The 15,000-nt window shown below is 40.0% G+C and overlaps 2 protein-coding genes across 4 annotated transcripts in view; both read left to right on the plus strand.

Moving 5' to 3' along the window:
* The first annotated feature begins 3,883 nt into the window (after nt 1–3,883).
* LOC137984846 (transmembrane protein 41A-like) lies at nt 3,884–9,991 on the plus strand. Its single transcript, XM_068832160.1, has 5 exons — nt 3,884–4,099; nt 5,280–5,436; nt 7,203–7,364; nt 8,351–8,489; nt 9,808–9,991. Exons 1-5 carry the CDS (start codon nt 3,957–3,959, stop codon nt 9,981–9,983), a joined length of 777 nt encoding a protein of 258 aa, XP_068688261.1. The 5' UTR covers nt 3,884–3,956; the 3' UTR covers nt 9,984–9,991.
* Nucleotides 9,992–14,389: 4,398 nt separating this feature from the next.
* Nucleotides 14,390–15,000, plus strand: part of LOC137984693 (TNF receptor-associated factor 2-like) — an 18,965-nt gene continuing 18,354 nt past the window's right edge. For all 3 annotated transcript variants that reach the window (XM_068831941.1, XM_068831942.1, XM_068831943.1), the window contains exon 1: nt 14,390–14,748. In XM_068831941.1, the coding sequence (XP_068688042.1) occupies nt 14,606–14,748 (143 nt within the window). In that variant the 5' untranslated portion in view covers nt 14,390–14,605. The remainder of the gene's footprint in view (nt 14,749–15,000) is intronic.

Here is a 15,000-nt window from a genome sequence, read left to right on the forward strand (position 1 = left end):
AAACGGAATGAGCCGTTTCCATTTGTGAGTCCCTTTCCGAATGCCTTTACGAGTCTGGTACAAATAAATATGGCGGCCAAAGCCCGCCAAGTGAAGTGGTGTAATCCTCGCATCGGAGCCTGGTTTTAGTGGAGCAAACAAATGATACAGAAAATTCCAGTCGTTTTGGTAAAAGTGGAAAAAGAGACAACCTTCGAAGGTTGTTCTTTTTTTTCCGGAACATTGCCGTTTGTGTCAACAGTTCCAACTGTTTTTTCCACCGGAACTACGGGTTTTTTCTGACAAATGGGAAGCCCCCGGAACTGCCTTTGCTTTTTTGTTTTGCGGAAAAAGTCGTCTAAAAATAGATCGGTCTGCAAAAATGCCGCTTAGTGTGGGAGTTGTTTACTCCAAGTCATGTGCTCCGTTTATGACAATATGAAAATTCACCAGACATGGGCAGAATTTATAATATTGAATCGTGAAACGCCTTAATAAAGTTTGCACCCTTTTCAAAACGGCCAGACGGATATGCACAGCGTACTATGATAACTTAACATTCTATTCATCATTCGTTTTGCCGTTTGATTTTCGAAACTGTTCACTGCAAATCAGGTTAAACGTTGTGAAGCTGCTCTTCCCTCGCTAGTCCCTTGGAAAACTCTCTATCGCAATTTGTCACCGTTGTTAAAAAGACGCCCCCTCTCTCTCTCTTTTTGTGCTCCAGGTGCAAAGGAGAAAATTTGAATTCCGGAAAGTTCATTCAAAAGTTTGCCAATCATTTTTTTTTACGGCAACAAACTATATTTAGTATTTTTAGAAATTATAAAATAGACTCTTTGTATTTGTTTTCTTTATTGTGTCATTCTACAAAGGTTTATCAAAAGCCATGCTGCCTGAAAATTGCTTACTGAGGCACTTGGCTACTGAAGCAACAATAGATTCTTTCACAGATGACAACAACTTTCAGCTAAAAAAAAAACAACTTTTGGCTAGAAAACGCTAAAAAAGGCGAAAGGCTATTTAACGACGGAACAGTGAATTTCTGGTCTGTCAAATCTAAAAATTAGATCACGAACCATTTATATTTATAACCGTAGCAATTATCTCTTAGTCAGACCCAGGAAGAACCTAAAAAGCAAACAAAACAAAATTCTGGAATGCCTTGCGGAGAAACCGAGACATACTCCATCAAGTTGGGAAGCTTCTCTATTGTTTTAACCGAAGCACTATCTAGAGTAAGGAAACTTGGTTTTTAGGCTAGAAATTCATTCTGTTGTTTGGCTTATTTTATTTTATTTTTTTTATTACGTGATTTGTAATCAGAGACGTTAGCAGGCAAGCAAAATTTCTTTTAAAAGAAAACACGTTATTTTTGCAACAAATCATAAGTTCTCGAAAGCTCCATGGAAATTTCAACTCGTTTCGGATCAAGTAAACCAACTAGAATCGCACCTTATAGCTTTGCCCGTATCATGCATTTCCATGGATGTTCCGCAAAAAACCCGTTTTTTTTAAAATTATAATTTGTTCGCAAGATTTGCTTTAGTTGTCGCTTTTTCATTATACACATGTGTTCCTTAAATAAGCAAAACTGGTGATCGTATGAATAAACGCTAAACAGTTTTTTTGTGCTTCCAATTAGAGGAAATCTCTGGTACCAGTTTAAATTAATCGTTGCAATTGAAAAGGCATCTATAGCCTTTTTGGCTGAGACTATTGGTTAACTGGCAAGCAAGAAAAACACAAGATGATAAATAAAGGTATAACGAAAGGACCTTCTGACTTAATAACTAGGTTTTTTATTTCGGGCGCTCGGTAAATACCTCTGTTATTGCTGCCTAATTAATCTACCAGTAAGTAACGTTGCGATCTTGACAACCGCGAACGCTACGTTCAAACGCGTGGTTCACTACATGTCAACACTCAATCTTTCCTCATGTACTTATGATTGCTCGACGAAAAGTGTAATTTTTTTCTCCATGAAGGTTTCCGAAGGTTCAAAGGAATCTTGTGTTGTTTATTTTGTCACTTTGTTTTGATCACGACGAAATGTTTGTAAGATCATTACATGTTCAAAACACTGCAAGTTGAACAACTAAACCAAACGATAAAATTAATAAATAACCAGCTGATATTCTCGGTTGAATGGGTTGTCGGCTGTAGTCATGTAGCCGGCAAAGAACGATGACACCGGAGTCAGGGGCTCTGCGTTTTCCTCGCGGAAACATAACACGCTCCATGTCATCGCCTTGTGACCAGCCATGTTTAGGACCGGCGGTTTGTGAATCGTTAAACATAACTTGAGTTAAGAAGATAAATCAGAGGCGATTAGAGAATTACCTGACAGCCAAGCCAGAAAGGCAGCGAGAAAGTACAAATAACTTGGAAGACGAAGAGCACAGTAGAAAACAGAGGACAAAAACGCTCGGGTCGTTGTAAGCATGAAGCGGTTAAGCCCAGCTGGCGCAGACGCCAGCGACCTGGCATGAAAGCTCTCCCGAGCTGTCCGTTTGGATCCTAAATCAGTAGTGCTTCGTTGTCACTATAAACCATGGCCCTCATCACGAGGAAAGTATCTGGGAATGGAAGCGTTTGCGCTTCATTTCAAAACGCTCATTTGTCTGGACATTTTAGTGTCAAAATTTAAAAGAACGATCTAAAGCATCCATTATGTAGCATTAAATTTTCATGCGATCCATTCAAGGGTATCCTATATGATGTCATCGACCAAACACGGCAGTGAGCTCGAAAGAAAACTTAAACTCCATTGTTTCTCAGTTTTCTTAATGGAAGTCAGTGATGATTTTAGCCTTCCTGTTTTCCGCGTTGCCCGGTCAAATTGAGTTAAATTGATGCTTCGTCTTCAACAAAATACGCCGAGAGAAAGTTGTATCCACACATGCGTCATAAACCTGTCATTTACGCCTATTACCCTAGTGCTTGCTTTCGGCTAGGCATCGATGGTTTGGCTCCTCCAGGAAAACCACTTCGTTTTTACTCGAGAATACGCGTCGCCAGGGCACAAACTGACAAATAAACATGTCCGACTGCACTGGTCTTCTAACTATTTGCAACAATCTCACCCAAAGCGTTCTTTCGGACGGAGATAAGCGTACGGACCCCATCGCCATATTGACAGGTCTGGGACTTGTAACAAAGCTTTCACTCGTCCCAGAATTTCCGCGAAATTGTCCAATGCGGCGACTAGATAGTTTGCTCTTGACACAAGCAGATCACCACCTGCAAGCCTATAACCAGGCTACATCAAGAAAGATTTTACTATAGTGAAGCAAAACCGTTGAACTGACTTTTTTCCCCTTCAACAGAGGATAAGATTTTCTCATTAAATCGTGTTTTTCAGTAGCGTTTCCGAAATTGACGTCGCCGTCAGAGGCATGCATGCCTTCGCGGAATGCTCAGGGAAAAAACATATAAATCCCCAAAGCCTCAAAGTCATTTTGTACGAGTGTGTTTAAAGCCTACCTTCAACCGAGAGGATTTTCGACCGTTTGATTCACTTTGCTTAGCGTGGCAATCCAGTTGGATGAATTTCAGCTTTGGCGTGATTTACATATACGAAAATTGTTCCACTTAGCAAGGAACGCAAGAAGACCGCATGAAATATTTGATATCAGGAATTTTGAGCAGAACAAATACCTGATAACCTCTGATAATGCGAATGCCATTCGAACCAAGGACTCTTTACCTTCCATTCCCAGTAACGGGATCCCAGTTCCCAGTGGTCATATCCATTTTTCCTACCGAAAAATCAGGTCAATCCCATCTCTCATTTTACACCTTCATGACCCTCATCATTCCAGGGAACCCAGGCCTTTTTAAAGTGTTGGACAATTTGTGACTCCATACATAAACTTACGGGTTGCAAAAAATAGCCAGGTTGCAAAGCAATATGTCCGCGATTTCAGTCCTCTGTTGTCATCACATTTGAATTATTATTATTATTAACTTACAAAATGTCCAAAACAAAAAGGATATTTTTTTGCATCTTAGGGATTGCTTCCACGTTTTTTTCCGCCACTCTCTTTTTGGCATTGCTTTCAATGTTCCGACCGCCGTTCAACTCTACTTCTGCCTCAGAAGCTGTGGAAAACGGACGGTAAGATTTCGTAAGGAAAACGTTTTTGAACAGCCTGATGCATTTATATGTATGAAAGTTCAAACATATTTTGATACCAGAGCTCTATTTAACAAGCCCTTGCCATAGCCCATGAAGCAAAGCCGAATGAATAATTCTTATTCGTGGAAAAGCTAACACCCTATCCGGCTCTACAAAGATCCCTGTACATACACACTCTTTGCCAAGATTCAGGACAAGGCCCCTTTAAAATTATAAAATGGTAAAATAATCATTATGACACTTAGACAAAAAGAATGTCAAGCCAAATTTAACCCTAACAAATGTATGTTTTGGAGAGTGTTTTGCTGTTACATAGTGCATAGCCGTATGATTTTATAGTTGTATGACTGCTTGCTCACATGTTGTTTACATTCAATACCACCTTCTAAACCAAGTTTGAGGTCTTTACTGTAAGTTATGGAGCAAATTTGTGTCCCAGGCGTGATGTGCAGTGGCCACAAAAAAGAAGGATAATTACTGTCCTTTATGACGTCAGTTATCCACTGAACTGCGGGTCTGATATTGCATGTCCGTTTCCCTTCTCCATAAAACTTGGTTGTTTGCGTCCTCTCTCAGGACTTCCCACCAGCTTTTTTCGCAGCCTTCCCCGGGTCATGCACCCATCCACATGCAGAGAGCGGACCCTTCCAGTCCATAATCTCTGAGGAAATCAGTAACACAGGAAATGAAACTATTTGAAGTCAATCAGAGAGTGCAACTGCCACAAATCATTGGCAAGCATCATAATCCGAAAAACGAATACCGGTAAATCTTATTGGCTTTTTGAAATAGTTCCTTGGAAGATTCAAACAGTTTCACAAGTTTATCTCAGATAAAACAACACGAAAATCAGCAGGCCATACTGTGCTATATGGCCCCGCTTGATTAGCCAATCATAGGGTGCATACTATCTGAGAAGTATAATAAAATTATGAATGTTCCAGAATATGATGATAGAATACTGTATGTAAAATATTACATGATGGGGCTTTTACTTAAAAACACAAGTCATGTACTTAACTTTAAAACTACATGTACCATGCAGATCAATTCATGTAAGTTTTTATATTATTGTTTACCCATCTCTGTTCCAAGTGGCACAGTCATGTTTCATGATCATGTTTCTGTACAGTAATAGCCATTTTGTCCATATCACCAGCTATGACCTCCATTTTCCAAGCAATCTTGAAGACCTGAAGTCTCTAGCCAGCCTTATAAAGCAGTATAGAAAAGACAATTTTAGCTATGTGGTTTTGCTCTTCTGCAGTGCTTACTTGTATAAACAGACATTTGCTATTCCAGGATCCGTATTTATGGTATGTGCTCTCTAAGTTTTTTTCCTAAAAGCTTAACCTTAAAGTGCCCCTGTGACCAAAAAATCAATTCATATTTTTCTTTGCATTTCAAAACTATGTTAACAAAACACCAAGTGACCCACATTTTAAGCCTTGATTTCAAAAAGACACCTCTTTATTTTAACTGTAATTTTCGGACCTATTTAATGGTCTGTCATTACTAACATATTCTTGAGAGAGCTGGATCGAGGAGAAAATGACGTCAAAGACTCACTAGTTTAAGAATTCAATACGTTCACACGCTGAAATTTTAAGCTAGTGAGCCTCTGACGTCACTTTTCCCTGGATCCAACCGTCTGAGGTCCAATCGGTCAGTTTTTAACGTGAGTAATGGCGGACCGTGAAATCCAAAACTTACACTCAAAGTAAACGGCCTTTGGATAAAAATCAAAGCTCAAAATTTTGCCAGTCAGGTGTTAAGCAAACACACTTTCAAAATCTGAAGGAAAAAAGGAAGTGGTTTTTTTGATCACAGGGGCACTTTTATAACGTTTACACCCCTGAAGCTGTCTCCATTGACTAGTAAAATCATCTTGCGTTAGACAGAGTAGAATCTTGACATTTCTTGGGAGAGAAAAGAGTTGGAGAAATATCTTGCGTTTTACTTCGTATGTCTAATGCCACACAATTTTATTAATTTTGTCAACTGGGGGCACCCTAGGGTGTTTGAGGTGTCAATTAGTTCACTGTCTGAAGGAGGTGGTAGAGGACTTGCTCCCTGGAACTTTTCTGAATGTGAGGAAATCAAAACAATAATATGATTTGCTACAACAAGTTACAAAATTAGAGGAGACAATTCACCTTCTTGGGGTATTATTAATTTAACTGTTATCGCCTACACTGCAGCCGCCCTTTACCAATGTTACTAGCAATACAAAAATTGCTAAAAACTTAAACATTCAACATTGAAAGGGGGCGAGGGAGGGGGGAAGTGGGAAAGGTTGGAATCGTAGATATGGCAGGTATTGGTAGCTAGAAAAGCTGTTTTTTTTAACGGGAGTGTCTCAGCAATTTGTAACCTGTTGTAGCTTTCCAATCCAGATGCAAACATAATTACAAAGTGTGGCACTTTCTCTTAAGTTTTGAAATACCGGTAATAATTATTATTAATCTCTGAACTGGTCCTCATTGATGAGTAAGATTGTGTGCCATTAGACAGAGTAAAATCTATGAGAATCTCTCTTAGGAAGGAATTTTGGGTTAAAGGGACAGTTTTTGAGTAGACCTACAGTAGATGTTGTTAACCCATTCTGACACCCCTGAACTGACCAGCATAGACCACTTTTATAAATGGCAACCAGTTTTACATTCTTTTGTCTTTATGTTAATTAGACTCACTGCCCTCATTTTGAAACAAAAATTCTTTTGAAACTTGCTTGTCGTAACCAGGCTAGAAAGACCTATTAGCATTAAAACCAAATAATATTTTATTTGGCACCCATTATGAAAGAGTTCAATTGACGAGTAAAATCATCTGGCTTCAGACAGAGTCAAATCTGTGGGACTGCCACTAGGGTAGGGTAGGGTAGGGTGGGGACTTCCCACTCCATAGTCCTATGCCTTGGGATCGGTGGACGTTGCAGCAATAGAATAGATCTTAAAAATGCTTCTGAGAAACAAGTTAGAGTATTTTATATTTGTAAATTATTGGAATAAATACAAGGAAAAATCATTCAAGGAAACTGAATTTGTGAGAAGTTTCTGATATAATTGTTGTCTGCTTTCAGAACTTGTTAGCTGGTACTATATTTGGAATCTGGGCTGGCTTTCCTTTAGTGTGTCTCTTAACTGCCTGTGGAGCCACTTTTTGTTATCTTTTGTCCAAAGCTTTTGGCAAAGTTCTCTTGTTAGAATTTTTTCCAGAGAGACTACAGGCCTTGCAGGAGAAGGTAGGTGAACTTAAAACAGTAAAATCCACACACTTTGCTCTCTGGGTTTTGGTTCCATCTCTTGTTTTGTTAATTTCAAAAATGGGATCCCCAAATTGACTTGGGCAGACTCACTGTGTGGGCCGAGATAGTGTTCACTCAACTATTGAGTGACAAGTTACTGTCATGTATTGTGTGACTTGATGACAGAGAGGCATTTCATGCTTGTACAGTATTTCATGTAGTAGGTGATAAGGAGGATGGGAAGAAGGGAATAAAGAAATTTAGTATAAATACACAAGTGATTATTCAAAATCATGTGCTCTCATTGGCTCGTTACCTCGGATTATCAGCCGATAATCACCTCGACGGACAAAATGGCTGCCAGTAGTCGTTTTGCCACGAAGATGATTTTGCGTTGAAATGTTTTTTTTTCTCTTTTTTGAAATAATCAGGCTCAGTGATTATCGCTGAATATTCACCTCCACTTCGTCTCGGTGAATATTCACCGATAATCACTTCTCCTTCGGCAAATAATTGTTAAATATGGTCCACTTGTTACATGTATGTTTCCTTTTGAGTTAGTTTAAGGCTAGCATTCCTCTATTTTATTTACTGGTATTACAGGAATACTACAGTAACTACATGTAACACAAGTGTAATCCCCCAGTATTTATGCCTAGCTGATTTTGGGGGAAAAATGAGAATTGTTTAAGTAAATTAAAAAAAAACAAGACAAAACAAAAAAAATAACACAATTGGACTGGACAAGAAGCTAAATAAAATTTAATGACATTAGCTTTATAGAGTAAAAAGGAACCATGAATCACGGACCCAAAACAGTAGGTTCTTTTTTCTCCATACTTTAAAAACCAGACATTAAAGACATTAATGAATTACGCAGTTACTGGTCTCCCTCGCAGCCGAGACTACGCAGTTACATGAGATGTACTTTTTTTGAAATTACGGTAATGAAATTAATTTTGTGGTATTTTGGTTCATTTCAGGTCAAAGAGAATCTTGATAGCTTATTCTTTTTTCTATTGTTTTTACGGCTCTTTCCCATGTCACCTAACTGGTTCCTAAACATGTCATCACCTGTTTTGGATGTACCAATAGTTCAGTTCTTTTTCTCAGTGTTAATTGGTAAGCTGACCTTGTCTTTGGCGTGTAGTTGTTGGTTTTGAGCAGGTTCCAACTCAGATAGTAAATGATGCCATCATGCAAATTGCCTATTGAACTCTATTTTTATGTAACTATTTCCCCTTTTTTTCCATGAAATCAATATGGCCACTGGTCATGTGAGTGAAAACCATCAATAGGAGATGGGCATTAAAAAGTCAGCTTGTTCCCATGGCTGACCAAAGTGTCCATCGCCGTTTTGTTCGCACGGCTTGACAACCCAATTTTCCCATGAAAGGTCGCAAATATCAGGTCAGCCTGACCAGCATCCTCGGAGACCCAGGAGCAGATCGCGGAGGCAAGGGGAAGTGTAAATGAGCGAAAGAAAATGGCGACGAAGAAAAGTATAGTCGGGCGAGAAGAGCCCCTGGGGACACGTTCTTACTACACCAGTTCCAAACAGTCAGGATAATTCTGACTACCGACTGGTGCCAGAAATTCTTTGTGTTTTTTTGCCCAATCAGAGATCAGTCGGCCGTGAAGTCGTTTTGTGTCTTCTTACACTGAAAATCACTTGATCGACATACTCGCCTGATTTTGCTCGAGGAGAAAAGTCTCAATCACAGCACAAAATGTACAGGGAATCGTTCGGAATATCAGCGGAGAAATACGCTGGACCTTTCGCAGGTATCGTTAAAGTAGCATATTTCCAACTGTGCGAGATTTCTTGAAAGATGCCCTTCCCGGTTCACCTAAAATAGCAGTGATTAATTTTGATCTAACAATTATTTTTATTCTGCCCCAATTTCCGAGGTATTTCTAGATTTCTTGCATCAATTGCTGTGGCTGAAACTTTGCTAATCTCGAGAAATTCATGATCGCACAGGCCACACTGGTATGTCGAGCACGCAGCATGCAGCATGCAGCACGACCTTATTTCAATGCGCGTTCTCCACGATCTGCCCCTGTGTCTCCGAGGATGCCTCACCAGTAAAACTGTTTTCCTCATGTAAAAAATTAATATTAATGAACCAATTTGAAATTAAATTCGTCCTGAAGTAGTTGGTCAAGGGACAATAATGTGGTCATGCGCAGAAACAACCTATACATAGCATGCAGGTAACATACTGTTTGGTGCCCTAAACAGACTGACAAACTAAGCTTTGCTTGAAGGACCAAAACAGAGTTTTGGATCGTATCTGCAACTGAGTTAAGAAATTCAAACTTAAGGCTTTTTCCACATTCGTGCTTTCTTTAATGCTGCTTTCAGTGGTTCCATCCACATTTTGTCCATCCAATTTTTTTCTATCCTGCTTCCATTTTTTTGTTTGTTATTTTTCAGGTCTCATGCCGTACAACTTTATATGCTGTCAAACCGGGTCTATTCTCTCACAGTTAGAGTCATTAGATGAACTTTTTACAGTCTCTGTGATCATCAAGCTTTGCGGTATCGCCCTGGTTGCTTTGCTTCCAGGTTTGATGCTAAAAAAAATTCACAATAAACCTCACAGTGATTAATAACAACATACGGTTGTTAATATTTTTTTAAAACAATGGATCCGTGAGTCCCTAACCTACGAGGAGTTGGTTTTTCCAACGCTTCCCGAGAAACGTTAGATTTTCCATGGAGCATGTGCGAAGTACGTCACGCCCCACGTGACATCACATCGTCATATTTCGCGGGAAAAATACAATCTCGACCCCAGACCTCTTCTCTTTTGCGCATGACTCAGGGAGAGAATAGCTCTGAGGAACCCTAAAGCAAAGTGTCTTCTCATTGGTTTTCGTGAAGAAAAATAAAAAGCGTCTCAGATTGTTACCACTGGCAATGAGCAGGCGCTGTAAGGTCCAAGTAGCCAATTTTTGGCTATAAGAACCCTACGGCGAATGTTTTCCTACATAGAGTTTCCCAGAGCTTCGGGTCATGCGCAGACATAAGATTCGAAAGAGAGTGGGGAAAAATATGGGAGCAAGCTCGCCCAAACGCAGCAGTTACGTAGCTAAACGCAAGCGCAAGCGCAAGTGCCAAAACAAGTTTAGTAACTCGTTTTACCGGATCAAATTTAATTTATTCGACCATGGCGCTGGACGGCGGCTCGCTCAAAGAAACGAACAGTTACTCACAGTAGTTTCCTCTCCCGGGAAGCATAAGAGAAACCGGCTGCTAGCAGGGTAGGGAGTTCCGTTTTTCACTTGTGGAAGGCAACCTTAGATACATGTTGCATTTTGCAACTGTTTTGTGTAATCCTGGAAACAGTTTGACAGCCTGATTGAGCATGAATCCTGGATGCGCGGAAACTTCTAGTTGTATTTTTTTTTGGTTCACTTTTAATTTATTCAGCATTTTTTGTAGTTTACTTACCGATCAAAAGTGTTTCCACGTGATTCTGAGGCGTAAAACTAGATTACAGGCTTTTTCGTCGGCCAAAACTCGAACCTTAGTATTTAATCGCGAATTAGTGTTCGAGCGTACAACAGATACCAAAGGACAGAAATCAAGTGAGGCCTAATTTACACTTTAAACACCAAAGTTATTACGTCGACCAATCACAGCAGGTGCAAAGAACCTAATGAACCAATCAAAATGCATATCAATGCCGTGTAACTTGCTCAAAGCGCGGGAAAAGTCGCGCGTGCAAGACGGGATTGGATTTTGGTTTTCCTTTTCACTGGTTGATAAACTGGCGCGAGATTTATAAACCAATCACTAAGCACAGCAATTGCAATCGCGTAATAGGCCTTTTGCAACTAACGATCACATGGTACAAAATCCACCATGCTGGAGGGCAAGCTCAAATTATTCCCCCACTGGGACATTAAAACAAAGAGACCTGAACCAGTCAAGCTTGACTTGCCTTTGTTTTAATGTCCCAGTGGGGTAATAATAATGAGCTTGCCCTCCAGCATGGCGGATTTTGTACCATGTAATCGTTAATTGCAAAAGGCCTATTACTTTCGACAGTCAGTTTAAAACTTTTGATCGGCTGGTTGAGACTTTGTTGTTTGGTCGTCCTTATCAAGGAAGTTATTTTCATGAAGTGTTCTTGTTACAGCTTTTTCAAACAATGTTAAGACACAGATGGCTTCCTTGCACTTACTCCTATACAACATCGTTTCGGGTGAGGTGGGCAAACAGTCTTAGCTGTTTTTGTCCAAGGCAAGGCCTTAAAATATTGCCTTTTGCCCCCTCCCCCCTTACGAAAAATATCGGAAAATTCCCATATCTTTCATTTTAGGCCGTTGTCCAAGCTGTTTTTTTTTTTTAGAAAAATTTCAGGATCCATGCCATATATGGTAGTTAGGGCATGTCCCGACTTCTATTTCCTACTTTCTTAAAACTCCTAGAAGTTTGCATACAGCTATTTTTGACAATTTTGCCTTGATCCTTCATTAGCAAAATCTTGGAAAATCATGGTTTTGACACTGTTGAAAAGCTTGCCATTTCTTTTATTCTTGGCCATTTTAGGTTCGTCCCTCTCGTGGGAAGGGGCGAGGCTAAAAACGACTGCGAAGGAGGCTATTTTCTACGTTGTTTTTGCACACAAAAACTTCGATTAGGCAAAAATCGGAGATTTATTTCCTAGAAGCTTGCCCATGAAATCGGCCATTTTTGTCTTGTTCCCCCCTTAACAAAATCTGGGAAAAATCGATTTCTCACACTTACGTAAAACTTGCCACATCTTTGGTTCTAGGCCGTTTTCCAAACTGCTTCTTGTATAGGAAAATTCTAGGGTTCTTGGACATTCAGTGCATACTAATTGGGACTTGATCCCAAATCACTTGACTTAAGCTCGATTTCTTTCCTATTATCAGCAGTTATCTGGCAACCTCTTAAAGGAGAGAGTATTCAGGATAAGAAAATTTCCGAGCTTTTATAACACGCAAATGCACATTCTCTTCGCTTTTGTTTTGGTCAGCACCAAGAACACGGACTCTGCCAATGTTGTATCCAGAGTCCACGGGCTTTTTGGTCAGCGGGTGAGCGCCCGGAGAGACTGTGGGATAATGGACTCCATTTTCCCAGAAAACGTGGGGTTTCGGTCTAATTGCGCATGCTTGAGTTTAAAACGGAAACTGAAAACAGTAGGAAATAAATGATTGACTCAAAGCTACTGAAAGTGTTCGAGAAACAAAAACTTTAGGCTTACACACCATAAAAGACACTGGTTTCTTTTCAAGGAGAAATGTTCATTGGCTTGCTGTAAGAGCGAGTGAAAGATAAAAACATCTGACACTTTCCGTAGGTGTGGAAACGACTTCAATATCCTCTTCTACTACATTTTTCTGTTTTCGTTCGACAAGACCTTCTTCCAAGGATTCCTCTCCAAAGAGACTGTGTAGTGTTTTCCACGGTCACTGCTGCTGCTTTTGGAAAAGTAGTACTTTTCCAACAGCAGCTGCAATTTGTTTCTGAGGTGCTTTAAGTTACGGGAAAACAGCGACGGTAGAAAAAAAAACAGACAGTACTGAAACTAGTTTCAGATTTCGAAGTTGGTCGTGGTACTTCTTCATATTATTTACGGACTTCCTGTCTGACTGCCACTGTCATGCAAGCGACCAATCAAAGCCAATGTTCAAGTCCATTATCCCAGAGTCCCTCTGGGCGCTCACCCGCCGACCAAAAAGCCCGAGAACTCTGGGTACGAGATTGGGACTGCCGGTCACAGCCAAAATACGCGCAGTCGCGCTAATTGTATAATGTTGTAACCGTTGACAACCGTTATTGTTTCAAATTTATGAGAATGCGCAGAAGAGCCGGAAGTCCGTGATTCGCGGACTTCTGCTTTGGTTTTGGGCAGCCAGAGTCCGCGTGCTTGGTGCTGACCAAAAGAAAAGCGGGCTCTGGGGTCGAGAATAATAAAGGTGATTCGACAACCGGAAATACGACCGCCAGCTTTCGAAGGCTAGGAAGAAAGAGGCTTTAAGATTGGTCCTGGCTTATATGGGGTGCAAAAAAGACAAACTAACAAATCGAATCACGTCACATCGCAGCCGACGTTAAAGAAGTTAATCTTTGTCGTATATATATGTAAGTTGTCTTAATAATTGAGACATTTATTTCACTTCTCAATTCTCTATTTTCGAATTCCCCATAATACACTTTGTTTACCCCCCAAAATTTGCATAAACTATTGTTTTCAAATGCTCTTAAGCTTGGGGACACTGCATATTCCCAAGAGCATTTGAAAACAATGGTTTATGCAAAATTTGGGGGGCAAACAAAGTGTATTATGGGGAATTCGAAAATAGAGAATGAGTTCTGACGCAGCCGATAGACTCTTTGCATAAATGGCGCCTAAATTTGAATAACAATACCTTGTACATCCTTAGCCTCGTACTTATGTTTCTAGACAAAGGATTTTTCACATGAATGTGAGGCCTATGATGTACATTGCCATTTATGCAAAGGGTCTATAGGCTCAATAAATCCAGTGTTAACCCGTTCATTCCGAAGACGGAGACGTTCATTCTCCTAACTAGTACCATGTGATAGATGTCTTTGTTGGGTGGTCATGAGAATTTGGTGTTACATTATTTTCATTCTCAATACCTGCCTCACTGATATTTCATTGAAATTGTGAGGAGAATTTACCTGCTGACCAGCTCAGATCGAAAAGCAATAAAAAGGAAACTAAGTTTTCTGCTACTTGTTTTGGTTCAATGAAGTTTATTTATCGCCGTGAACTTTGTTCACTAAACAAGCTGGTGATTGAGCCCTCATCATCGGCAACGCCCAATTAATAAACGCATCAAGAACAAGGAAAGTATGAGTCGCCGCAAAGAGTTTGTTTCGTGACTTTTGCGTCGCCTTTGGAAACTTTTTCTTTGAAATTGCATTTAAACTTCTCTGGGTCCTGATGAGCCGCGCCTGTAACGTAATCCTGCATTTTGGCTTCAGGCCAACGGTCATGCATGAAGCTGAAGAAATTTTGCGTCAATGAAAAGACGTCTTGTTACACATTTTCCGCTATCGTCTTTCACCTCATTCCAAGTTAGTTTTTCCGCCAAATATCATGGAAAGATACGGTTCTTTGTACACCAGATTTACTCAGCAATAAAACCTTCCGCAGAAAATCGACAGAAGCGTAACTTGACGTATACAACCAGGAAATAACATTCGCGATCTTGGACTCTTCGACATGTCCGGCTATGATTACGTATTTGTTTCGTCGGTACCCGAGGACGAATTGTGTCCAATTTGCAGCAGCCCACTGAAAGAACCTGTTCAGACAAGATGTGGACATCGGTTTTGCAGCCTTTGTTTAGAAAAGTCCATGAAAAGGTAACGTTTAATTTAACTACCAACCATTCATGAAAAAACTCACCTCGAATACCGATAGGATTAACGTGATCGCAACATCATGAAGTCAAATCTTTGGTTAAATGCAGACTTTAAAATTGATTGCCGAAGAAAATTCTATACTTCTGCTGTCTGTCTGACTTAAAGATAACTTCTCGCATGATGCTGTCACAGAGAAATGGAGGTAAATAAAATTTCGCCTTAAAAACTAAGGTAACTGACCCTTCATGACAT

The sequence above is a fragment of the Montipora foliosa genome, chromosome 14 (genome assembly GCF_036669935.1).
Source record: "Montipora foliosa isolate CH-2021 chromosome 14, ASM3666993v2, whole genome shotgun sequence".
NCBI lineage: Eukaryota > Metazoa > Cnidaria > Anthozoa > Scleractinia > Acroporidae > Montipora > Montipora foliosa.

What these genes read in the sequence shown, in the direction of transcription:
- LOC137984846 (XM_068832160.1), top strand. Translation starts at nt 3,957, where the DNA reads ATGTCCAAAACAAAAAGGATATTTTTTTGCATCTTAGGGATTGCTTCC. An exon ending in TTCCAGGATCCGTATTTATG is followed by an intron (nt 5,437 to 7,202) that starts GTATGTGCTCTC and finishes GTCTGCTTTCAG; the next exon opens with AACTTGTTAGCTGGTACTAT. An exon ending in TACAGGCCTTGCAGGAGAAG is followed by an intron (nt 7,365 to 8,350) that starts GTAGGTGAACTT and finishes GGTTCATTTCAG; the next exon opens with GTCAAAGAGAATCTTGATAG.